General features: G+C 39.3%; 1 protein-coding gene across 1 annotated transcript in view; it reads right to left on the bottom strand.

Annotated features, from left to right (window-relative positions):
* Positions 1-2,161: 2,161 nt before the first annotated feature.
* The window catches only part of GPR143 (G protein-coupled receptor 143), a 58,821-nt gene continuing 34,578 nt past the window's right edge, over positions 2,162-26,404 (bottom strand). Inside the window, exons 8-9 of the mRNA XM_036747480.1 lie at positions 26,068-26,311; positions 2,162-2,259 (exon numbers count right to left, since the gene is read on the bottom strand). Coding sequence (XP_036603375.1) covers positions 2,162-2,259; positions 26,068-26,311 — 342 coding nt within the window. The remainder of the gene's footprint in view (positions 2,260-26,067; positions 26,312-26,404) is intronic.

The raw sequence follows: 26,404 nt of genomic DNA on the forward strand, positions 1-26,404 counted from the left end.
TCTACACACACACACACACATCTGCAATAGGATACAATGTCCTTGGAATCAGAATCTCAGGTGTCTTTCCTGTCTCAGGCATTCACTACCAATATTGTCTTGGGAAAATTACTGCACCTCTGTGGTTGTTGTGGTGGTTGTTGTTATTCAGTCATTTCAGTCATGTCTGACTGGTCTTCCTTGTTGTGCTGTCATTTTGTTTTTCAGTCCATGTCTGACTCTTCAAGACCCCTGGTTTTCCTGGCAAGGATACTGGAGTGGTTTGCCATTTCCTTCTCCAGCTCATTTTACACATGGGGAAACTGAGGCAAACAGGGTTCGGTGACTTGCCCAAGGTCACACAGCTAGCACGTGTCTTAGGCCAGATTTGAACTCAGGAAGATGAGTTTTCCTGAGTCCAGGCCAGCACTTTATCCACTGCGCCACGTCACTAAACGCCTTACCTCTACAGCTTTATATTCCTTATCTGGAATATGAGACAGAGTGACAAGATCAGTGGGGCCCATTTAGCGGTTTGCGAAACATAGTCCATGGGCTTTGTGCTAGAAATTCTTTGAGGCTCCTTCATCAGCAAATAATTGCCCAATTATATTAAATATATATATTCCTCTATGAAAACATGTCTGAAACATTACAGAATTGTTTCTGCAATGACTGGAAACCATCACAATAATGTGCACAATTTATTTAGAGTTTCAAAAGTTAAGAGTTTTCATAACTATAAGTAAAATACAATTTTATATTTTAAATTATAATTGCATAATTTTAATGTGGAGCTTTTGGAGGCAAAAGTCATTGGAGATATCATAAACCCTTAATGAATAACTATAAAAGAATATTAAATTACTCTGAGGATTCAAATCTTTGTTATTTGTTGTTGAACAAAAAACATCTACAATGACTGTAAAAACGTAATAGAAAAAAATCATAAAACCCCACATTGAAGAGTATACAATCATGATGTTCCAGCTTGGCCCTGAGGAAGAAAGAAAAAAGCTTCCTCCCATTCAGTTTCCTAGAAAGACTGGTCCCTCCCAACTTTAAATCTATGATCCTATGAGTCTATGATATTGGTGTGGAACATTGTCTATACAATTTAATTAATTAACAAACAAGCATCTATTAAATGTTCACTATGTGCCAGGCACTGTGAACTCAATAGATGTGGTGGTCACTTTTGCTGAAAATCTTTTTTCAATCTCTTTTTTTTTCATTCTATGTTATGAAGAACGGCTTTTGGGAGAAGGAAGGGAATATATTTAGACAAAGGAGATGTAAAAATAGAAGGTAATCAATAATGTTTGATGTTCTGAGACTATAAGACTTTCTTCACCTTTTTTGGCTTAGTATTTTTGGAATTATTATTGTTTTCGCAACATATCAGTACACGTTCTAGCATTTCTGCAGAGACTTTATTTTGCCTTTGCAGCTTGCTAAGATGGAATCTTCCCTCTTCCTGGTTCTGCCAGTTAATAATATTACATGAATCATAGTCATAGAGAGATTCCAAGAGTTCTTCTGAAAATATTTTTGTTCAACATAGTGTCGGGGACAAAAACAAGTTCTGATACGCAAACAGGTCATCTTCTCACTCTCCAAATATGGTAGCACAGAGACTATGATCTACAACTCCACTACGGCTTATTTATCTGGCTGAAAATACACTGTGTTGCTACTACCAATGCTGCCATTTGTCACCATTGTAATCTCATTCATTACCAGGTTCAATCTGCAGACAAGCATGCTTGTAAGGTTGTCCTTGAAGAAAACTGGAAACCTTGCAGGATGAGTTAAAACCACTTTATTTTTCCAGGAAAGGATTTGGAGCAAGCTTTTGGCTTCCAGCCAGCTTGAGAAAACTGCCTGGGAGTGACATTGCTGAGATAAGCTGTTGCACAGCTCATTTACAAGGGAATGCTCAAGTGAGCTCTTCCATTTCCAGTCACAGCTCATGCATCCACCCTAAAAGTGATTTTTTTTTTGGTAAGGGAAAAGTTAGAAACTTTTCAAAAGCAAGAGAATGGGGAGAAGAGTAAAGATAATAGTAACAGAAAGGCAACAGGGTGGGTGGGAAGGAGACATTACTCCAAAGAGCAGGAAAGCTCGACAATGGCCTTAAGAATTTGGCATGGGAGCCTCTCAGCCCTCAGGTAGTTGCCCTTCATGACTTCCCCCTGATCCCCTCTGGAGCAGCAGCATCATTTAGGTTTTGGGACCCACTCGGGGGTAGGTGGATTTCAATTGTGCTGGCATCAGAACCTGGAGGAAAAGGAGAAAGGACTCTGTTATTAGTAGTCCTTTCTGTATTCTCTTGATGCTATGGCAGCCAATCTCTTCAAATGTTCATTGTGTTCAAACCCAAATGTTTTTGGTTTGTCAGTGGCAGTCAAAATCCCAAAGACTGACATAACCAATGAAAAGATGTTGCATTTTCCTTTCATCCATTTTTCCTTGCTCAAGTGAAAGGACAAATCCTGGCAGGATCATCTACAAAGGCTTAGTAGACTGATTCAGGAAATATTCAACAACATTGTTCAATGAACATTTAAGTGCCTACTATATCCAATTTTGTGTGTTAGTCTCTGAGTTGTTATACCTCCGATTTTATATTTTTGTCTAGGAAATGACCAAAAACTGTTTTTCATCTTGTTTATCCACATTATTTACCAGATTTGAAGCCAGATGACTTTTGACTCTTTCCAAAGATCAAACCCACCCTGAAAAACAGATGGTAAGTATCAGAGCTGAGACTCACTGATTCAAGAAAGACTTAAGTGCCTACTACCTGTAACTTAGTGTGCTGGGTACAGGGGGAGTTATACTTCCAACCTCAGTTATCCACTTTCCCTTCTACAGAAAAAGAAAGTTTGGTATAATGGAAAAACCACTCTCAGTTGGAAGACCTGAATTTGAGTCTCAGCTCTGATATTTACCAGCTGTTTTTTCAGGGTGGGTTCGATCTTTGGAAACAACCAAAAGTTATCTGGCTTCATGTCTGGTGAATAATGTGGATAATCAAGATGAACAAAAGTATTTTTTGTATTTTCCCAGACAGAAATATAAAGCACTAAAATTAATTGTCATGTGTGGCTCATAAATTGTTCTAAAGGCAGACCCAGATGAGGCATTACAGAAATGTTATTGTTGGAATAAGTGTATCCCCTTCCAAGTTGACTATTTTGAAGGACCCAGTCATTTTGGAGGCATTTTGTTTGTTTGTCTTAAAGAAATTCATCAGCTACTGGACTGTAAGCTACTTTCATAAGGAAATCAAGTCTTATCTGAACTTTGTGTCTCCGTCAGCAGAATTCCCTGCTTATAGCAAACATTTAAGAGATACTTGTGGGACTGAATTATTGCATAGTTTTACTTCTTATGTACACTGCTACTAGTGAACAGGTGGAAAACTCATTCAAATCTTATACTCAAAGAGTGATTGCAAAGATATAGTCAACTGGGAAGATACGATGTATTCAAGAATCTGTCCTAGGTCTGAAACTCTTAAATATTTCTCCCAATATAGAGTTTGCAGACTATATTTGTCAGTGGCATCAATACTTGAATACTTCAAGGATCTCTAATTTTGCTGGTGTGGGTATGCTTTCCACAAATGCAGAAGGCAACTCTTCTATACCTTAGTGTTTGGGCTTTGAGAGCTGCTATAATCAAAAAAGGAATTTTGCCCAGGTAGCTGCTGTGGGCATCTGGGTACTATATAGGTTATTACTGTCCTGAGGATCCAACACCAGATCATCTATGAGAGGGAAATGGAGGTAGAATGGGGTAGGTGTTGAGCTATAATGGGTGAAAGGAATGGATTGGCTATGTTGTAAATAAGCCTAGGTTTGCCATTATAGGAAGTGTGAGATGCAACCCATTATCTGACCCTGCAGTTGGTTAATTATACACCCCTTGGGATCAGACCATGGTTCCCCCTGGGTGCCATAGTCCTCACTTTGGACTAGAGACAACTGCCCTAAAGAAGTGACTTCAAAATGACATAAGTAAGAAGGTAAGTACTAACAAAAGTTGAGTGGGTGAAGCATATAGACTCTTGTGGAAACAAAATGAGAGCTATTCAAAAGTGGACTGGGTTGCCTCAAAGTGGTAGGTTCCCCCTCCTTAAAGGTCTCCAACCAGAGGCTGAATGACCACTTAAGTATGTGATAATAGGAATACTTGTAATTTGATGTGGACTAGACAGCACTGATGTCCCTCACAGCTTTCAAATTCTATGATACTGTGAGTTCCATTGCACATTTGCAAAAGGAGAAAAGACTAGGCATACTGACAAGACAAGAATGTTTTTATGGTGCAGTGAATTCCACAATGAAACATAATATAACAACAGATTTTAGCGCTGTTGCTATGGAGACAAATATCTGATGTAGGGATATAGAAAAGGTAATTCCTGTGGGATGGATTAGCACCAGTTGAGCCCTTCCCATAGTATTGGGTTCAGTGTTACACTTCATATATTAAGAAAGATGTGGAGAATTTACCCAGAGTTCATAGGAGGGCACAATTTGAGATTAAAGGGTTATAGAAGGGTTACAGATCTACGAGGAGAGGTTAAAGCAACTCAGATTATTCAACTTGAAGGAGACAAGGCAGGTTCTAGGTGGAGGAAGGGCTATTCCAGAAAGTACAAAAGCCAGCTGTTTCTTATTACAGCTAAGGACAGACCCAGGGATTTGACTTTCTACAGGAGGACTATGAGTTAGATAAAAAGAAGGATGAAGAGGTGCCCATCCATCCAGAAGAGTGAAGACTGCTTTCTTTGAAGACAGGGAATGGACTGGATGACCTCCGGACAGCCCTGAGAGCTCTGCAATTGCATTCCTGAAAAAGGAAGGGCTTGTGGCACAATATAAGCTATTTATGACCCTGACTGAACCCATGTGTTTTTTGAAGTCCTGAGCTCATGGGAACTTCCATGAGTTTGTGGTTTTTTTTAAAGACCAGATTGTTATGTCACATGGTGGCAAATGATCTAAGTCTGACCCCAGGACATTCCCATCCATGCCCTCATCTTGTAGAAATCACTAAATAGTAGAGTTTTGAAGGAATTTTCTAACTTCCATCACCTCCTCTCTCCCTTCCCAACTCTCCCTTGTTTTCCTTAATGAACAAAATATTTTTGTGTTTGTTTGTTTTTTGTTTTGTTTTGTTTTAGGGAGGAGTAATGATAGCTGAGGGTTGAGGGAGATACAGAGAAATAAACTGTGAGGACTGAGCTCGCTTAAATGAAATCATCCCTGATGTTTTTATTCTAATCCTAAACATCTCCTTAGATGGCTGTTTGGTGGACCAAACAAGCAGGGAGGATCACAGCTAAGCTATTGCAGACAGATAAAAAACACTTATAGGGAGAGGAGCCTATAACTCTCTTCAGGACTCATCCTAACTATTATATACTAATGTCATTTTCAGAAAAGCCCTATTTCTGTTTTTCATGGGAAAGCTCTGGGTGATGAATTGAATTAGATGACTCTCGCCCCCTAGTGCCAGTTGGCATAAACACCTTTTGAAGAGTAAGTTACGGGATTAATAAATAAGCTCTTCCAAGTCCCCTACTGGATGTGGTAGCCAAACGTGGACACACTGTTCCATTAAGATTCAGAAGCTATTAAATTCCTCTTTATCCTTCTGTCCAATTTCTGATGGAGGCTAGGCTGGCTGTGCCTTCTTGATCCACAGTTGACTCAGGAGCCAGCCCTCGAAGGATGTCAGACCCAGCGAACATATGATAGCTGCACTTGGCTCCTTCTCTGCTCTTGGACTCGAATCAAGGCATTGAATTTGATCCGGCCATCCTGTAGAGTCGATGGCCTTGTTGTATGTCTTCCTTTGTGTCCCCATAAGAGCTCCGATCCATCAGGCCACCTGCACTGGCAGGACCCAGGCTTTAGTTTCAAGGGGTGACAGCAGGATACTGTGACAAGAAAGCCTATATCTCTGGAGTCCAATCCTCCTGGGAATCTACCTTGTCTGGATTGGTTATTTCTGGGCCCCAGAATAAGGTCTGTTTCCTGAAGGCATTTACTAGCTGAAGTTACTGTGAGGATGAGTAGCTAAAAAGAAAAATTTACTCATGCATCATTACAGATAACAGGTATGGGAAAGGGTCCATATATTTAGCCTAAGTGACCATGAAGAGCAGAGCTTTGCAAATGGCCCCATAAGGAGCAGTTCAGGCTGCTCCGTCTTGTAGGACTTCCAGACAATAAGTTGTCTTACTACAGTAAAGAGAAATTCTCCGGTGAAGTTGGCTTTGGATTTTTCAGGTTCCCACATCACATCATCCAGCTTTCTCACTAGCTGTAGGCTCTTCTGGACTCAGAAAGAAATGGAAAGCTGGAGTTGCTGCTGTTTCTCCAGGTTTCCCACACATGGCTTCACTTATCTTTACTACCTTCTCATTTGGGAATGCTGGCACTAACCATCAGAAACAAGGGGAGAACTCCATTGCCCTCCCACCACCACCACCATTTTTGCTGCTAGAGTTCCACTTCTGAAACAATGCTGTTTTTAAAACACTCACATACACAATCCCAGAACCAGTTTTGTGCTTGCTAGAAACAAATGCAACACAAAATAGATGGACAATCATGAAGGATTCTTGTTAGCCTTTTTTTTTTAAACACAAACCAAAGTTCAAAAGTAGGTCTCTCCATAAATGTTAACGATGCTTCTGTAGTATCTAACAGGGTAGAGCTACCTGGTTTTAACTGTTAAGCACAGGCCTACCTGTTGCCCATGCATTTAGGTATCTCAAAAAGCACAGTTGTCCCCAGAAATATGACCAGGGCTTTTGGTGGAGCAGCAAGCTGGGAGAATACATACTTAACAAAACTCTGTCTGGTGACCCAGAGTTTAGTATAATTTCCAAATCTGAAATAACAAAGACATTTCAGAATAGGATACTTTCCTATCATCTCCAAAGGCTTTTATTTTTTGGTGGTTACTAGATCAGTCTACTGGATAAGCTCTACCAAACTGCAAAAAGAGGGATTTACCAACCACATTCCCAATCTGGCCTGAGGGCTTTTCCAGAGTAGTCCAGTTCCTAGGGATGGAAATCCTGACCACAGCAGCTTCTTTGCATTTGCTCTGGACTGGAAATACTTCTGGGGATTCTCTCCAGACCTCCAGAGCTTCTAGAAGATGACAGAGCAAGTAAATCCATTCCAAGGACCTGCTCCATTGCAAAAACCAGAAAACTACCTAAGTCTACAACAGCCAGTCCTGAAAGTCTCTCAACACACCTCTATTACTATTACATATTCTGTATTGATTTATTTGTGTAATGCTGTTTCTCTCCAATAGAATATAATACACTTGAAAACAAGAATTACCTCCTTTTTTATCATTCTGCACCATACTTGGCACACAGTCGATGCTCAATAAATGCTTGTTGAATTCAATGGAAAGTTGGCCTATGAAATATCATCTGACCCTGAGAACAATTTATACAATAACAGTATTGTGAAAATGAATGACATTGAAAGACTTTAATCAATGCAATGGCCAATTATTATTCTAAAGAACTTATAATGACAAAAAATAACTAGCAATTATATAGTGCTTTGAGGTTTTCAAAGTGCTCTACATATGTTATCTTACAACTCTTTGAGGGAGGTGCTATTACAGACATTTTACAGACAGAGAAAGAAAGTCTGAGAGAGGTTAAGAATCACAAACCTAGGAAGTGTCTGAAATAAGATTCAAATTCCAAGTCTAGCACTCTTACCCATTGCGTCATCTAGTTGCCTCAGTAATGATGAAGAATACTGCCCATCTCTTGACAGAGAAATGATATAACTAAACATGCAGAATGACACATACTTGGGCATAGTAAATATGGAATTTGTTTTATTTGACTATAAATATTTATTACAAGGGTTTTATTTTTCTTCTGTGCAAGGGGAGAAAATAAATATTTGCTAATTGAAAAAATTAAACTTAAAAATTTATCATCTGAAAGATGTATGTGTGAAACAATCCAACTGGTGACATTTATAATTAGTGAAATCTCTTCTTATATGAAGAAAGTTATCTTCTGGCATTGCGGGGCCATGTTAAATCAACAAAAAACTTTTATATTCATAATAGAATATGCAAAACTCTTAAGGATTTCAAGTTTAATTGAAATGCTAGCAAAAATAATTACAAAAAAAGGAAGAAATTGGCTTAGTCCCAAACCTTCCTAACACTCGAGTCACAGCAAGTCTCTTGGGCTTGCTGAGTTCCAGGTCTATCCATCCTTGAAGCTGCCCTAGTCACCTGATTAGAGGTACTCTATCTTCAATGGTTTCAGTTGGCACAGACACAAAATTCATGACATGTTTACCCTATCACCCTGTTAATTTCTTAGCATGTACCCATCAGCAGAATGCCAAGACTTAGAGCAGTCACCATAGGAGACCCTGGGACATTAACAAACTCTTTTCATAAATTCCTTCTAGCTCACAAATTAGTTTGGCAGAACCCTATCAATCCTTAATGAAAGTGAGAATTTAGTAGTGTCCATTTAGGGAGAAAAAAACAAGGGAGAGATGTATGGAAGTTAGGAGCTACTATATTTGTTGGAAATGTCAGCCATCAACAGTAATGTAGGCACTATCAATGGAATGCCTCATGCTGGCTAGAGCTATCCTTCATCTCTGTCTAGACAAGTCTTTTTAAAAATAATGACCCACAGGCCCTCCCTTGAGAGTAGCTCTGTACAGATAAAGATGTATGTGATCTGTACAAACAAACAGATCTTGTGGGAGGAGGAGAAGGAAGAATGTTAATACCAGCTATGTCCGGAAGGAGCAATTCCAGGAGAATGACACAACTACTTTTGAAAAAAGAACATGGTGTTTTCACTAACACCGGCAGTCCCCTCCCAAAAGCATCCTTCCCAGACTGCCACCACATACAGACACACACCAATTTATGTAGATTAACAAGATTTAGAATTCTAATTGTAACCTGGAGTTTTCCTGAGTCACATTTCATTTTGTCTGTGTTGCCTACCTGATGGATTGAGTCTCTATTTCTATCCTCTCCACTCCACTCCTCTGCACTCTAGCAAAGGATCTTCAATCAGTTGGAAATCCCTGCTAATGTGTCTAATCTGATAGCGGGAAACTAGAAAGGGGTGGGGCTGGCTGGGCTCAGGATGTCTGACTTTCACTTTTAATCATTCAAATACTCACTCAGTTAAGCCTCAGTTTGTTCAAAGGAGGATGGATACACAATACTTAAAACAACCCATGGTCTCATTGATTTGGCTGTTTCTTCCAAGGATAAAGCTTGCAACCCATCCCATGTGACTCTTCTCCATGGCCTCCCATAAGTTTGCCACACGGGGATCATCCAACATGTCAGAGGCCTTCCTTGATTTCTCCTAAAATCATGAGGATGCCAGTGGAATACACTGTGCTTGTCCTTTCTTATCCTGGCCACATGAACAGCCTAATCTTTCTTCCTATTGTGCATTTTCTTGGTATCATGCCAATGTCTATCTGTGTTGTTGCATGGCAGTGAGACATGGAACTCAACAGTTTCCAATTAAGAGTGAATATCACACAATGGGCAAGGGAGAGATGCACGGTGAGTGGGAGCCGACTGCAACATATAAGAAATTTTGAAGAAGAAAGGGAGTAAAATGTTGTGAGGGAAATGTATGATAAGAAAAAAACCAGGGATAATAATCCTTTGTATGCTTTACATGGTTGTTGTGATAAAAGCACTTGGTTAACCTTGAAGTACTATAAAAATGTTCTCAATACAGAGCTACTCTGTAAACTCAGGAATGTGCCTATGAATGTGGGATAAGGATTGGCAAAGCTGAAAGTGACAACTTGACATTGTTTTTCCTAAAATTATTTTTATTATTTTGTCCAAAGTGATTATGGGTTGGGTTTTTTTTTGGCTCAAACCTCTGATTTCCTTGCTATAGGGAATTCCCAGTGAGGAAACTCCCAATATTAGTGTGAATCCATAATCATTCTACAATTTATAGATTAAAAAATCTCCTTTCCTGGAGCACTGAGATGTCTAGTCACTTGCCCAGGGAGTCACAAAGTCAACTAGTTAGCATGAGAAAATGAGAAGTGAAGCAAAAAAACAAGGCACAAAATAGTTCTAAAACTTGTTAACCTGTTTAAGGGTGTGTGTGTATGTATATGTGTGTGTGTGTGTGTGTGTGCGCGCGCGCGCGCCAGAAGTAGGACATTTCTGACTCTATAAGTTCTATATGAAATATAGAACTCTCTATAAGTTTTGTATCTACTCCACCACGCTGGCTTTTTAATGAGATTAGTGAATTACTAATTTTTCCAGAAGTATTTTTGCTTCAATTGATCTGTGATGGCATCAATATGAACATTCACTGCAGTCATGCAGATTTCAACCTCTTGATGACTGCCGTTCTTATCTGTGTCTAACGGTAAATCCCCTACAGGGGTGGCACCCAACACATGAAATGCCTTCTAGTCTTCTTGATACTGTACCAATATCGAAGGAAATGCACTCTCATGGCATGCAAGTATCCTTGGGTATTTGAAGGTTATGCCAGCTGAGAACAAATTCTGGCAAGTTTCACCATGCCGGAAGTCAATGTATATGGTCCACTGGCTATTTTCCCATTTCCTAAAAATATACCTGTGTCTCCTCCATCCTCAAAGGACCCTAACTTGACCCTTTTACTCCTGCTAACTATTGTCCTATGTCTCTTCTGCCCTTTGTGGCTAAACCCCTGGAGAAGGCTGTCTATAATAGACGCCTCGACTTTCCTCTCATTCTCTTCTTAATCCTTTACAAACCTCCTTCCAACCTCATCATTCCACCCAAACTGCACCCTCCAAAGTCACCAATGATCTAATTCCCAAATACAATGGGCCTTTTCTCAATCCTCATTCTTTTTCACCTCTCTGCAGCCTCTGACACTGTTAATTACCCTCTTCCCCTTGATACTCTCTTCTCTCTAGATTTTTGGGACATGACACTCTTCCGGTTTTCCTCTTACCTATCTGATCCCTGCTTCTCAGTCTCCTTTGCTGGATCTTCTCCAGATCATACCCTCTAAAGGTAGGTTAGACAGTCCAGGGTCCTGTTCTCCTTTTCCTCCATACTAATTCATTTGGTTATCTTGTCAGCTCCTACGAATTTAATAATAATCACTAGGCTGATGATTCTCAAATCTACCTAACCCGTCCATAACCTTTCTGCTGACCTCCAATCTCACGCCTCTAACTGCCTTTCAGACATCTGGAAGTGGATGTCCAATAGACATCTTAAACTCAATGTGTCCAAAACTAAGCTCATTATATTTTCCTTTAAACCCTCTTCCTTTCTAACCTCCTATTACTTTGGAAGGCAAAATCATCCTCCCATTGCCGCAGGCTCACGACATAAATGTCATCCTTGGCTGCTCACCATCTCTTACCCCTCATATCCAATCATTTGCCAAGGCCTCTGGAATTTGCTTCTGCAACAACTCTTAATAAACTCTCTTCTCTCCTCTGACACTGCCACCACCCTGGTACAGACCCTCATCATCTCATTCTTTGACTACTGTAATAGCCTGCTGGTGGGTCTGCCTGCCTCGGGTCCCTCCTCTCTCCGATTCAACCTCCATTCAGCCACTAAAGTGATTTTCATAAAATACAGCTCTGACCATGTCACTCCCCTACTCAATAAACTTCATTGGCTCCCTGTTGGCTTCAGAATCAAACACAAAATCCTCAGTTTAGCCTTCAAAGCCACATGTGGCCTTCTAGATCCTTAAGTGCAGCCTTTTGACTGAATCTGAATTTGGCCTCAAGGTCACAGGTTCCCCACCCTGATCCCAGCCCCTCCTACCTTTCCAGTCTTCTTAAACCTTATTCTCCTCCACATACTCTTCAATCTATTGGCAATGGCCTCTATGCTGTTCCTTGAACAAGAATCTCCATTCTCCTGACTCAGGGCATTTTCTCTGTCTTTACCCCAGGCCTGGAAGGTTCTCCCTCTTCATCTCTACCTTCTGGCTTTTCCTGGCTTCCTTTAAATCCCAACTAAAATCCCATCTTCTACAGAAGTCTTTTCCTGACTCCTCTTATTTCTAGTGCCTTCCCTCTGTTAGTCATTTCCTCTTTATCCTGTATATAACTTGTTTGTACATATTTCTTTGCTTGCTATCTCCCGTATTAGATTTTGAGCTCCTCAAGGAATCTCTTTCTATATCGCCAACACTTAACACAGTGCCTTAACACAGTAGGTGCTTAATAAATGCTTACTGACTGACTATGGTCTCAGGAACAGGCTGTTTGCTTTCCAACAACTAGCTGTCTAAGTATAGAAAAGTACATCAGCAGTAGAATAAGTCACTTGGAGCTGAAATCTTTGACCACAGCAACCCTGAAACATAAACATTTTATTCATATAAAAATTAGGACTTCTAATTAAGATGGTAATATGGAAGGCTTAGGAAAAATTCAATTCTCCAATATTTTGAGCAAAGATCTAAAAAAGGCACCAGATTAAAACTGATCAAGAAATCCAAAGTAAAACAATAATAAGCATCTTTAGATAGTCTGGAACTGCGCAAAAATAGAATCAGAGGTATATGGGTATTGGGAGAGGGATCCTTCCAGGGATGTCAGTATAAACTCAGCTAAATAGACCGGAAGCCTGCCATTGATGGGACTGAGAAGCTCCAGGGAAACCTGTGCTTGGCAGTACTCTGACTGGTATGCACTAAAGAGACTGATAGTCAGCAGCACTTTGACTAATGATGACACTCCACGGGGGGCCAGAAATAAGCTCTAACAAGGATCTGAAACCTGCCAGTGCTCTGAAGCCAAGAACACTGGGGGAGGGAAGCAAAGGATAGGAGCCCAAGGAATCAAATTCAGGACCAAACAGGGGTTAACCACAACATAAAAGAGGACATGATCTGGAGACTCCCTGAAAAAAAGGGCCAATCAAAAAAAGCCTAGAGACTATACTACAAAAAAAAAAAAATAAGTACAAACCACAAAGACAAACCGCAAAGTAAAAATAAAAAGAACCCACCAATATCCTCCTGAAAGGAACCCCAAAATGAAAACTCATAGGAATGCCATAAACAATCAGAGCTTATAGGTCAAATAAAATATGGCAAGCAGCCAAAAATTAAAAATTCAAGCACCAAGGAGCTACTGTCAGGATCACACAAGATTTGACAGCAACTATTACAAAAGACATAAAAACTTGGAATGTGATATTCCAAAAAGCAAGAGATAAAAACCTGCAACCAAGAAAGATTTATCCCACAAGACTGAAGATAATTCTGGGGCGGGGGGCAGTAGGGGGAGAAATAGATGTTTAATAGAATAGCAGACTTTTAAGCATTTGTGATGAAAAGACCAGAGGGGTGTAATATAAACTTTGAAATGCAAACATAGGTATTAAGGCAAACCTAAAAGGGTTAATATATTTTAAGTAGCTGGAAGGGGCTAAACTATGATGAAATATTTGGATTCTTGACTTCGCTGCGTCATTTGATGCTACTGATTGCCTCATTTGAAACAGCTGATTACCCTCTCCTCCTGGATACTCTCTGTTCTCTGGGTTTTTGTGACTCTGTTCTACCAATTTCACTGCTCCTTATCAGTCTCCTTTGCTGGATCTTCAGCTATATCATGTCCATAACTCTTTCTGCCCCCCAAGTCTTTGTCCTTGCTCCTTTTGTCTTTTCTCTTTATTCTGTCTCACTTGATGATAGCATTAACTTCCACAGGTTCAATGATCATCTATATGCAGATGATTCCAGATCAATATATCTAGCCCCAGTCTCACATCACCAGCTGCCTTTTGGACATCTTAAAATAGATGTCTCAAAGGTACCCTAAACTCAAAATTTCCAAGACAAATTCATTACCTTTCCTTCTAAACCCTCCCCTCTTCCCAACTTCCCTATTTCTTTCAAGGGTGCCACCATTTTCTCAAGTCACCAAACCTCTCAATGTTGGTGCTATACCCAAGTCTTCACTCTCACTCACCCCATATATCTAATCAGGTGACAAATCTTGCTGTTTCTATCTTCACAATATCTCCTATATATGTCCCAGTCTCTTTACTCACACAGTCACCACCCTGGTTGAGGCCTGGACTATTCCAATAGTTAATTCTCCAATTGTTATCCTTGTATGATGTTTCTTCTAAATCCACCCCATTCTCCAGGTAGCTGCAAAAATGATTTTCCTAACATACTGGATATGAATCCAACTCAAACTCCATTGGCTCCCTATTACTTCCAAGATTAAATACAGAGTCTCCTGTCATAACTTTCCTCCTTTCTATACATTCTATAATTTAGCTACATGAATAATAGGAAACTTCATCCCTTAACTCCATGCTTTTGCTTAGGTTGTCTCCCACACCTAAAATGCTCTTTTCCCTCGTATCCACCTTTTTTGTTTCCCTGGCTACCTTTTAAGATTCAGCTGAAACCATAGGAAGCCTTTCTTGGGCCCTCCCCACTTTTGTCTCCCCCAGCTGCTATTGTCTTTCCTTGTGAAATTATTTTCCAACTATCCTGTGTACATGCCTACCCATTTTTATATCTTCCCCAGGAGATTGTAAGATTCATGAAGGCAGGGGCTGCTTTTTCCTTTGTACCCTAAGCACTTACCATAGAGTTTGGTACGTAATAAGCGCTTAATAAATTTTGGTTGACTGGACGACATTTTAATAGAGGGAGAAAATAAGGGTCTCTAATATCTTGAAATGTCAAAGACTCACATAAAAAGTTGAATATTACAAACAGAAGTTGTCAGTGGTTTTGTTCTATTCCAATGGTCTTAGGAGAATAATGAAGAGGGAGTGAGAAAGGAATACGTTGTGAAAGAAATTAGGAAGAAGAAAGAAAGGAAAGAAACAAGCATTTATTAAATGCCTAAACTATGTGCCAGACACCATGCTAAGCACTTTACTTATATTACCTCATTTGATTCTCACAATTACCCTGGGAGATAAGTATAATCGTTATCTCCATTTTACATTTGAGGAAATTGAGGCAAATGAAGGTTAAATGAATTGTCCAGGGTGACATGCTAGTATATGTCTGAGGCCAAATCTGAATTCAAGTCTTCCTGACTCCAAGCCCAGGAAATATTTATTCCTGAATCCAAGAAATATTTCTTTCTTAGGTTATATCAGAAAGCATTACATATTACAATTATTTAATATTGTATATTGCATAGTATTATATAGCAATATCATTACTATTATTAAATATTAAATATTACTAATATTTCTCAAAATTAAGGTGATAAGAAGAGTATATAAACATGAAGGAAGGGAAAGGGGAAGCAGGAATCACATGAACCTAACTGTGAACCAAATAAAAGAGTGTTGAACATACACACACACACACACACACACACACACACACACACACACACGTTTGGTGTAGAAATACAATAAATTCAACAAGAAAATAGACAGAGAAAGAAGGAAGAAAGATTTAAGAGGGAGGTAATAATCAAAAGCAAAACAAACTTCATCATCAGGAGGTGTATATAAGGAGGAGGTATTAAAAGGAAGAAAAGCGGAAGAACCAGTATTATGGGTCTAGGTGAGGAGAGAAGAGGAAAGCAGCGGAACACTTAGTTAAAGATTAATAAAACTGATCACAGTCTTCCTCTTTCACCACCTTCTTCTTTGTAAAGAAAAGGGCAAAGAGCAAAGAGAGGAAAATGTATAAGGCAAGCGTGTAATAGAGGGAACTATGCAATTAATGTTCATAACCATGAACTCCCTCATAAAAGTGGAAGATAGCAGATGGGTTACAAAGCAGAATCCAACAACATAATGCTTAGAAGAAACATACTCGAAATATAAAGTTTCACAAGGATCAACATTAGGTGCTGAAGCAAAAAGTATTGTGCTTTAGGTAAACTTGAAAAGGGAGGAGTATCATTCTGTCCCAGGCAAAATAACAGAAAAATGTCATGGTTAAAAGAGATAACCAGAGAAAACATATTATTCTTAGAGACAAAATAGATGGGGGGCAGAGCCGAGATGGCAGAGTAAAAGCAGGGACCTTCCTGAGCTCTCTCCCAAACCCCTCAAAACAACGTAAAAAATGACCCTAAACAAATTCTAGAGCAGAAGAAGCCACAAAATGACAGAGTGAAACAAATTTACAACCCAAGACAATCTGGAAGGTCGACAGGAAGGATCTACTGCACCAGGCTGGGAGTGGAATGCTGCGCCAGTACAGATGAGGCTAGAACAGGTCCTAAGGGACTAAATCACTGGAGCTGCAGCAGTTTCCAGACTTCTCAACCCACAAACACCAAGGACAACAGAGAAAGTCAGTAGGAAAACTCTGTCAGACCTGGTGAGAGAAGAGGGTGATCCGGAATCCAGCCCCAGCCCCAGCACCAGGGTGGCGGCAGCCACTGCCACAGAGGCCGCTGCTTCTAGAGCTCTAGGCTTACAGATGGTGGGGGAATAGAGCAGCTGATTAGAGCAGGACTGCAGGGATCTCTTTGCTGGATATGAGACAGGATTCTCCTGCTTTGCCATGCTTGGATCCAGGTCACAGTCCTGGGTGGTGGTCCTGTGGCAAGGAGGAGCACTGGCATGGTGGAGCTTGTGGCAACAGTGGAGAGGGAATCCTCTTTACAATTCCAAGGCAGAAAAGAGTGCTTGTGATTGCTTACAGACCAGAGTACAGGCCAGGAGAGGATTAAACACCTCTCCTTTGATCTTACCACCTTTTTCCAAGTGAAAATTTATAGATCCCTAGAAATATCTCTGAAAACAGCTGCACAAAACCCCTGAAGCTTGGGACAGTACATCCTCTATTTACCAAAGAGCTCAAAAGTCAAGTAATTGGCTGGGAAAATGAGTAAACAGGGGGAAAGTCACTCCATAGAATCTTACTTTCTTTGTGAAAAGTTGTTTACTTACTTCCTTGGCGACAAGGAAGATCAAAACATACAACCAGAAGAAGACAACAAAGTCAAAGATCCTGCATCCAAAGCCTCCAAGAAAAATATGAATTGGTCTCAGGACATGGAAGAGCTCAAAAAGGAGTTTGAAAATCAAGTAAGAGAAGTAGAGGAAAAATTGGGAAGAGAAATGAGAGTGATGTAAGAAAATCATGAGGGGCAGCTAGGTGGCGCAGTAAGTAGAGCACTGGCCCTGGAGTCAGGAGGACCTGAGTTCAAATCCGGCCTCAGACACTTGATGCATGTACTAGCTGTGTGACCTTGGGCAAGTCACTTAACCCCAATTGCCCTGCCAAAAAGCAAAAAAAAAAAAAAATCACGAAAAACAAGTCAATGGCTTGCTAAAGGAAACCCAAAAAATGCTGAAGAAAATAACACCTTTAAAAATAGACTAATCCAAATGGCAAAAGAGGTCCAAAAAGCCAATAAGGAGAGGAATGCCTTAAAAGCAGAATTGGCCAAATGGAAAAGGAGATCCAAAAGCTCACTAAAGAAAATAATCCCTTAAAAATTAGAATAGAGGCAATGATTTTATAAGAAATCAAGAAATTATAAAACAAAATCAAAAGAATCAAAAAATAGAAGACAATGTGAAATACCTCATTAGAAAAACAACTGATCTGGAAAATAGATCAAGGAGAGATAACTTTAAAATTATTGGACTGGCCAAGATGGTGGCAGGAAAGCAGGGACCAGCTTGAGCTCCCTGCCGAGTCCCTCCAAAAACCTATAGAAAATGGCTCTGAACTAATTCTAAAGCGGTGGAACCCACAGAACAGCTGAGGGAAGCAGGGCTCCAGCCCAGGACAGCCTGGATGGTCTCTGGGTGAGGTCTATCCCACACGGAGCTGGGAGCTGGGAGCTGGGAACGGAGTGGAGCAGAGCCCAGCCTGAGCAGCGTGGATCAACCAGACCAGGAGCCGGGCGGAGCGAGCCCTGGTGCCCTGTGTCGGTGAGCTGCGGCAGTTGCCGGTCTTCTCAACCCACAAACACCAAAGACTGCGGAGAAGGTTAGTGGGAAAAGCTGCGGGAGTGGAAGGAGTTCACAGTTCGGCTTCCAGCCCCGGGGGCAGGGGAGGTGGGGCAGCTACAGTTGCTGCTGCTTCTGGCCCCAGGCCCACATGGTGGGAGGAATTAAGTGGTGGAACAGAGCAGGAGTGCAACAGCCTGCTGAAGATCTAAGCCCAGTCCGGGTTGGGGGTTCTTAGGGAAGGAGGAGTGCTGGTGTGACAGAGCTGGCACCTCCCCCCCAAACGTGGAACATAGAACTCGTTAGTCTACAAGCAGTCATACCCCACTGAAAAACTCAAGGGTCAAGTTAGTTGGTTGGGAATATGGCCAGGCAGCGAAAGCACACCCAGATTCAGTCTCAGACTTTGGATTCTTTCTTTGGCGACAAAGAAGACCAAAACATACAGCCTAAAGAAGTCAACAAAGTGCAAAAGCCTACAACAAAAGCCTCCAAGAAAAACAGGAACTGGTCCCAGGCCATGGAAGAGCTCAAAAAGGATTTGGAAAAGCAAGTTAGAGAAGTAGAGGAAAAATTGGGAAGAGAAATGAGAAGGATGCGAGAAAACCATGAAAAACAAGTCAATGACTTGCTAAAGGAGACCCAAAAAAATACTGAAAAATACACTGAAGAAAACAACACCTTAAAAAATAGACTAACTCAAATGGTAAAAGAGCTCCAAAAAGCCAATGAGGAGAAGAATGCCTTGAAAGGCAGAATTAGCCAAATGGAAAAGGAGGTCCAATGGACCACTGAAGAAAATACTACCTTAAAAATTAGATTGGAGCAAGTGGAAGCTAGTGACTTGATGAGAAATCAAGATATTAAGATATTATAAAACAGAACCAAAGGAATGAAAAAATGGAAGACAATGTGAAATATCTCATTGGAAAAACCACTGACCTGGAAAATAGATCAAGGAGAGATAATTTAAAAATTATTGGACTACCTGAAAGCCATGATCAAAAAAAGAGCCTAGATATCATCTTTCAAGAAATTATCAAGGAGAACTGCCCTGATATTCTAGAGCCACACGGCAAAATAGAAATTGAAAGAATCCATCGATTGCCTCCTCAAATAGATCCCAAAAAGAAATCTCCAAGGAATATTGTTGCCAAATTCCAGAGCTCCCAGATCAAGGAGAAAATCCTGCAAGCAGCCAGAAAGAAACAATTTGAGTATTGTGAAAACCCAATCAGAATAACCCAAGATCTGGCAGCTTTTACATTAAGAGATTGAAGGGCTTGGAATACGATATTCCGGAGGTCAATGGAGCTAGGATTAAAACCAAGAATCACCTACCCAGCAAAACTGAGTATCATGCTCCAAGGCAAAATATGGATTTTCAATGAAATAGAGGACTTTCAAGCTTTCTCAGTGAAAAGACCAGAGCTGAATAGAAAATTTGACTTTCAAACACAAGAATCAAGAGAAGCATGAAAAGGTAAACAAGAAAGACAAATCATAAGGGACTTACTAAAGTTGAACTGTTTTGTTTACATTCCTACATAGAAAGATGATGTGTATGATTCATGAGACCTCAATATCATGGTAGCTGAAAGGAATATGCATATATATATATGTTTATGTATATATATATATATATATATAAGTGAATGTGCATGTATGTACATATGTATGTGTACGTATATATATATATATATATATAGAGAGAGAGAGAGAGAGAGAGAGAGAGAGAGAGAGAGAGCAGTCACAGGGTGAGTTGAAGATGAAGGGAAGATATCTAAAAGAAATAAAATCAAATTAAGGGATGAGAGAGGAATATAGTGAGAGAGGGAGACAGGGAGAGATAGAATGGGGTGGATTATCTCACATAAAGGTGGCAAGAGGAAGCTGTTCTGTGGGAGGAGGGGAGAGGGCAGGTGAGGGGGGAATGAGTGAACCTTGCTTTCATCAGATTTGGCCTGAGGAGGGAATACCATACATACTCAGTTGGGTATCTTACCCCACAGGAAAGAAGAGGGAAGAAGATAAAAAAGGGGGGATGATGGAGGTGAGGGCAGATGGGGGTGGAGGTAATCAAAAACAAACACTTTTGAAAGGGGACAGGGTCAAGGGAGAAAATTCATAAAGGGGGATGGGTTGGGAAGGAGCAAAATATAGTGAGTCTTTCACAACATGAGTATTGTGGAAGGGTTATACATAATGATACACATGTGGCCTAGGTTGAATTGCTTGACTTCTTAGGGAGGGTGGGTGAGAAGGGAAGAGGGGAGGGAATTTGGAACTCAAAGTTTTAAAAACAGATGTTCAAAAACAAAAAAAAAATGTTTTTGCATGCAGCTAGAAAATAAGATACAGAGGCAACGGGGCATAGAAATTTATCTTGCCCTACAAGAAAGGAAGGGAAAGGGGGAGGGGAGGGGAGTGGGGTGACAGAAGGGAGGGCTGAATGGGGAACAGGGCAACCAGAATATATGTCATCTTGGAGTGGGGGGGAGGGTAGAAATAGGGAGAAAATTTGTAATTCAAACTCTTGTGAAAATCAATGCTGAAAACTAAATATGTTAAATAAAGTTTTTAAAAAAGGAAAAAAAAAGGAAAAACACAGAAATAACGGGACTTTTCCTTAATGTGGCAAATGATTTCTATCTAAAACAAAAAGCCAGCTTCCTCTACATAGTGAAGAAATGATAGAGGCTTTTCCAATAAGATCAGAGGTAAAACAAAGATGTTCATTATCACTACTATTTTTTTGATAGAATTCTAGAAGTAGTAGTTATATCAATTAGTCAAAATAAAGAAATTGAGAGAATAAGCATAAAAAAGGAGACCGACTTATCCCTTTGTAAGTAACATGATTGTCTATAAGTATATCCCTAAAGATTCAATCAACTAAATAATATTTGAAATAATAACACCAAAAAAGAAGGATCTAGAATAAACCTGCACAAATCATTAGCCTTTCCTTTATATTACCAGCAAAACTCATCAGGAAGAGACAGAAACTCCATTCAAAATAACTACACAATACATAAAGTTTTTGAGAGCCTACCTGCCAAGATACACATAGGAATCATATGAATGTATCTTTTTTAAAAATGCTTTACAGAAATAAAGGCAAATATTGAAAATAAAGTAATTGTTCATAGTTGGGCTGTGCTAATATAATGAGAATAACAATACTTTGAATTAATTTATTTATTCACAGCCATACCAATTAAATTAATGGAGAATTACTTAATAGGACTAGAAAAAAATAACAGAATTCCTTTGAAGAAACATAATGTTAAGAATCTCAAAGGAAATAGTGAGAAAAAATTAAAAGGAGACCTAGTAGTACTAGATCTCAAACTACATGACCAAAAGTAATCACCAAAAATATATAGCACTAGTTAAGAAATAGAAAAGTGAAGCCAACTATGGACACTAAATCCAGAAGCAAATGAACATAATAGCAAACAGTTCAACAAACCCAAGGATTAACTAATAGATTAAAAACATGACAAAAAACTGTTGGGGAAAATAACACTTGCTGTTCAGGCATTTTTCAGCCATGTCCAACTCTTAGTGAACCTATTTGGAGTTTTCTTGGCAAAGATACTGGAGTGGTTTGCCATTTCCTTCTCCAGCTCACTTTACAGATGAAGGAACTGAGGTAAACAGGGTTAAATGACTTACTCAGGGTCACACAGCTAGTAAGTGTCCCAGCCCAGATTTGAACTCAGGTCTTCTTGACTCTAGGCCCAGCACTTTATCCACTGTGCTGCCCTACCCCTATCCCTATGCCCTTTCCACCTAGCTGACCTAAAATAAAGTTGGCTGATAGAAATAACATGCCACATGTCACAAGAACATATAAATAGACATAAGAGGTCATGTCACAAACAAATTAGAAGAATAGGCAAGAAGATAACTTATATAGCCATGGATAGGGCTAGTCAGTCAAAAAGTATTTGTTAACTGTTTGCTAGACATTGGATAAAGGAAGGATTTTAACCAAACAAGGTATGGGAAGGATCACAGAAAATAAAATGAACAATTTTCATTATGTAAAATTGAAACATTTTTGCTCGACTAGAATCAATGCAGTTAAAATGAGAAAAGAAATCATTAACAAGGAAAAAATTTTTGCCATAAATTTCCCTGATATAGGTCTTGTATCCAAGATGTCTAAGTAACTGATTTGATATGTGAAGAGCCATTTCCCCAATGGCTAAACAGCCAAAGTGTAGGATAGGAGTTCTCAAAAGAAGAAATGTATGCATAGGAAAAAATATTCAAAATCATTTATAAGATAAATTCAAATTAAAACAAGGTTTTACCTCACACCCATCAGATTTGCAATGATGACCAAAAAATAAAAAAGACAACGATTAAAGAGGCTCAAGGAATAGAGATACGTTAACCAGTGCACTCTTGGTAGAGCTATGAATTGGCCTGGTCATTCTGGAAAGCAATTTAGAACAATAGTCCCAAAGCACTAAGCTGTGCCTACATGTTGATTCAATTATGCCACTACCAGGCCCACATCCCAAAATGACCAAAGAAAGAGGAAAAGGACATCTATGAACAAAAATATTCTCATTGTAGTAAAAAAAAACAAGAAACTAGGAAAAGTATGTATCAACTGGGGAATGGCTAAACAAATTTTGATATAAGAATATAATGGAATTTTATTGTACCATAAGAAATGATGAAAGAGACAGAGTCGGAGAAACGAGGAGGACATATATGAAGTGATGCCTAGTGTGGTAAGCAGAACCAGAAAAGTAATTTATATGACTAGAACACTATAAATAAAAACAACTTCAAATTACTTAAGAACTCTAATCAATACAATGACCAGCTAGAAGATTATGGACAAAGAATGCTTTCTACCTCTTGAAAGAAAAATGATGGAATAGAAGCATATACTGAAACATGCATTTTCGTAAATGGCCGAAGTATAGGTTGTTTTGCCTGATTTTTTTTTGTTGTTGTTGTTACAAAGGAGGACTTTTCATTTAGGAGGAGGTGAGTTTGTTGGTGATTGAAGAGCTAGTGATAGTGATAGCAAAAAGGAAAAAAAAGAAAGGATAGTGAAGTGTCAATGAACCATTTCAAATGTGATTGTTAGTCCCAATGGAAATTTATAGTTTTATACGCTGTTTTCTGTTCTTCTTTATAGATAGAAATGATCATATTCGTTGATGTTGAATAACAAATAATTAAAATTAAAATCCTAAAAGTCCAACTTATAAAATGCAACATTTTAAAAAGTCTTTTTATTTTTAATAACAATATGGTGTATTTTAAGTGGAAGGATTATTTTGAAATGGCAAGGAAAGCATTTGTGAATATACTTAATTTTACTCTTTATAACATTTTTCTATATTTTAATTATATTTAGTTTACTGTAGAAGGAAATGTCTAGTTTACTTCATTATTCAGGTGAGAGGGCCCTTTAAAAATTAAACTCTATGCAAATTTATACTTAATTTTTTAGAATATTTCTGTAAACAGTGATTAAAATTACTTTAGGCATGATATGTTTATTAAATAGAACTGAATTGTGTCTTTGAAAAATTAAGTAGGAAGTTTCAGGCAGATACTTGGAGGTCCACTAAGGCATTAGAAAACAAGTCTTGATAGGATTATGAGCCAGTAGGAAACCAGCCTCCTCTTCCAACTTGGCAAAAGGGTTTTTGCTTTTGTTTTTCAATCAGCTGGGTGATTCCACTGGCATAGAAATCTTCCAAAGAGGAATGTAAATTACCAATGCAAATTAGCACTTACTCCTCAGTATGATCCACTTGTCTTGGATTAAAGTTAGCATATATCATGGGCAGAATTTGAATCCAGGTCTTCCTAACTGTGAAGCTAGCTCTGTATCCACTATATTTGGCTGCAATTATTCCCAGCACCTGTTTGACCTCTCTGAAGGTCACTTAAGGTCAAGAACTCAGTGGGTAGCAAATATGTTTCTACTAACTTGACCCCATATTTTAATAAATGTGATCTTGAGAGGGGTTTGGGGTTTCTCAGACTTATGTGTGTACTCTGCTTTTCCATACTAAGCCAACATCCCCAGCGTGCTGCCTGTAATCACCAGATTCAGCCACAGCCCCAGCCCCAGCAAAGAGAAACAGAGGAGTCTTGGACTATCGCACTTATCAGTCATTCTTCATTGCAGCTGAAATTGTTTCCAACTCTGTAGTTTTCCATTTCTCGTGGAGAACTAAAGCAACATGTCAAGCTTCAGTAGTTTCTTTTAAAAAAAAAATTATCTGAACTCAAAAAAACATCTTAAGGAATTTCCTCCCTTGCTTCCCTTAATCCAAGCAGCAGCACAGATTTTGCTGAGACTTTGAAAACAAAATGTAACATTCATGACATCCTTAGAAAAGAGCTCACTCAAACCTGGAAGGCTTAATGAGGAGCAGGAGCTGCCACCTAAGCCAGAGTTTAAGCCAGGTGGCATCCCATATCTGCTCTCACTGGGTAGCACTTAATTTTATTTTAAATCAAAATTTCCCCAAATCTTCCTACAGAGAAAAGGAACCAGGAAATGGCTCTAGGGTATATGTGGTTGGAAAGAGAAGCTGACCCTTACTTACGAAAGAAGTAGAGAGAAGAAGCAAATCTAAACTGTTCCAAACACTTATTATTTTGTCCCTTCCCCAGGAGGGGTCAGCAACTTTTATAAACTAACAACAATTCTGTCTCCTTAGTATTTCCTTCACTCTTGGTGAAATATTTGTACTAGATCCTTGATTTCAGAAACAAACAAGACTTTCTTTAAGTTTTAGCCAACACTGCTTCCATGGCTCTGCTCAAGCCTCACAGTCAAGAAAAGACAGTGAATCTTCAGGGCTTTCACCATGGGGCTTCATCATTTTCTTTTATCCATAGAGTGAAGCACCCTAAAAAAAACAACACCCTCTTATATGTGACTAAGCAAGGGAAAAGAGCTCCAAATGGTGCTTGAGAAATCAGCCAAGTTCTGATGGAAATCCCAGAGATATATTTGAAAACAACCTGTAATTTTCACAAGGCCCTTCCATTCCAGTAAGAATGGTATTTTGCTTTTGTTTTCCTCTTCAAATAACACACTGGTGCAAAACATGCACATTTTTTTTTTGTACTCAAGCCTCTGCCAAGCCTGAACAGACTGAGTGGGGAAAGATACAAAGTGAGACAAGGTGTCCTAGTAAAGTACTCAGACATCAGTTGACCCCACAGGAAAAAAGGCCTCGCAATCATGAAACAGAATATCAGTGCTCTTAGATATCATTTTGATTTTCCCTTTGTACAATCCTAATTTTCCCAAGGGAATACACTACACTTAAAGTTGTCAAGGACAACATGGTAAGGACTCTACTTGAGACAAAGTCAAAAGATTCACGGGTTTAAATTGGTCAAATATTATATTTTCTCTGGGACTCGTTTTCCCCCTTTGTGACTCTTGCCCATCCACACATAATGAGAAAACTCCTCCAGTGCTTGAATGAGAAAAACACATTTAAAACCTCACAGAACAATTCTGAATCTTTTAAGAGTAGTTGGTTTGAAACATCTGAGGGCAGTCACAGAGGCAAACAAATACAGTAACCTAAGCCTCTGCAGTGCTAATTCCTGACAGCACACTTTATTAGTAAAGGGTCTAGAGTTACCATTTATCTTAGATTTCCAGTGTCAGGCAACACAAGAGCTAGACAGAAGAGAGAAAAAAACCTAACAATTTTATTCTATTTGATAAATAAGCAAAACTGCATTATAAAAAGTTATATTACCTACAATGAAACTATTCTTATAGATATAAATGTGTATACATACATGTGATGTGTGTATGTGCATATATGTGTGTATATAGATAGATACATACACATATACATATTTATTCTTAAATTCCATAAACCAAGCCCGCTTCTTTCAGCTCCAAAAAGGAAAATGACTACAGACATCAACCCTATCTCCCATAGAGAAAAATCATGCTTTGGAGTTCAGTTACCACAATATTGACACCCTTAAAGGCTTACAGTAACAGAAGTGAGCACTGTGTGTTCTGTGGAGATTACCAGCCTTGATAAATGGGAGAGTTTGAGAGAAATCTGTCACTGTTATTGGTTATGTTACCTTCTGACAGCATGCCTAGTGCTTCATCAGAATTATGCCCATTCACCACCACTGTCTTCTTGGGAGAGTAGCTTTCATACTTGAGGGAGGAGCCAGCTTGTGAGGCGTAGGCATGTTCCACAGCTGAGGTCGACAAAGATTCCCACTGTATCTCTTTCTTTTGACACTTGAAATCCAAGTTGCATCCAGTCCAGCCATAGAAAGCTAAGGAGAAAAGAAAGCCTTGTGCTGGGTTCAGTATTCCCTATGAGACACAGGGGGAGGAATAGAAGGCAGTCAGTGCAATATCATGGTGTAAGCCTTCAGTTTGTTTGAACCAAGCAATCAACAAACATTT

Source organism: Trichosurus vulpecula, chromosome 2, assembly GCF_011100635.1.
Source record: "Trichosurus vulpecula isolate mTriVul1 chromosome 2, mTriVul1.pri, whole genome shotgun sequence".
NCBI classification, from domain to species: domain Eukaryota; kingdom Metazoa; phylum Chordata; class Mammalia; order Diprotodontia; family Phalangeridae; genus Trichosurus; species Trichosurus vulpecula.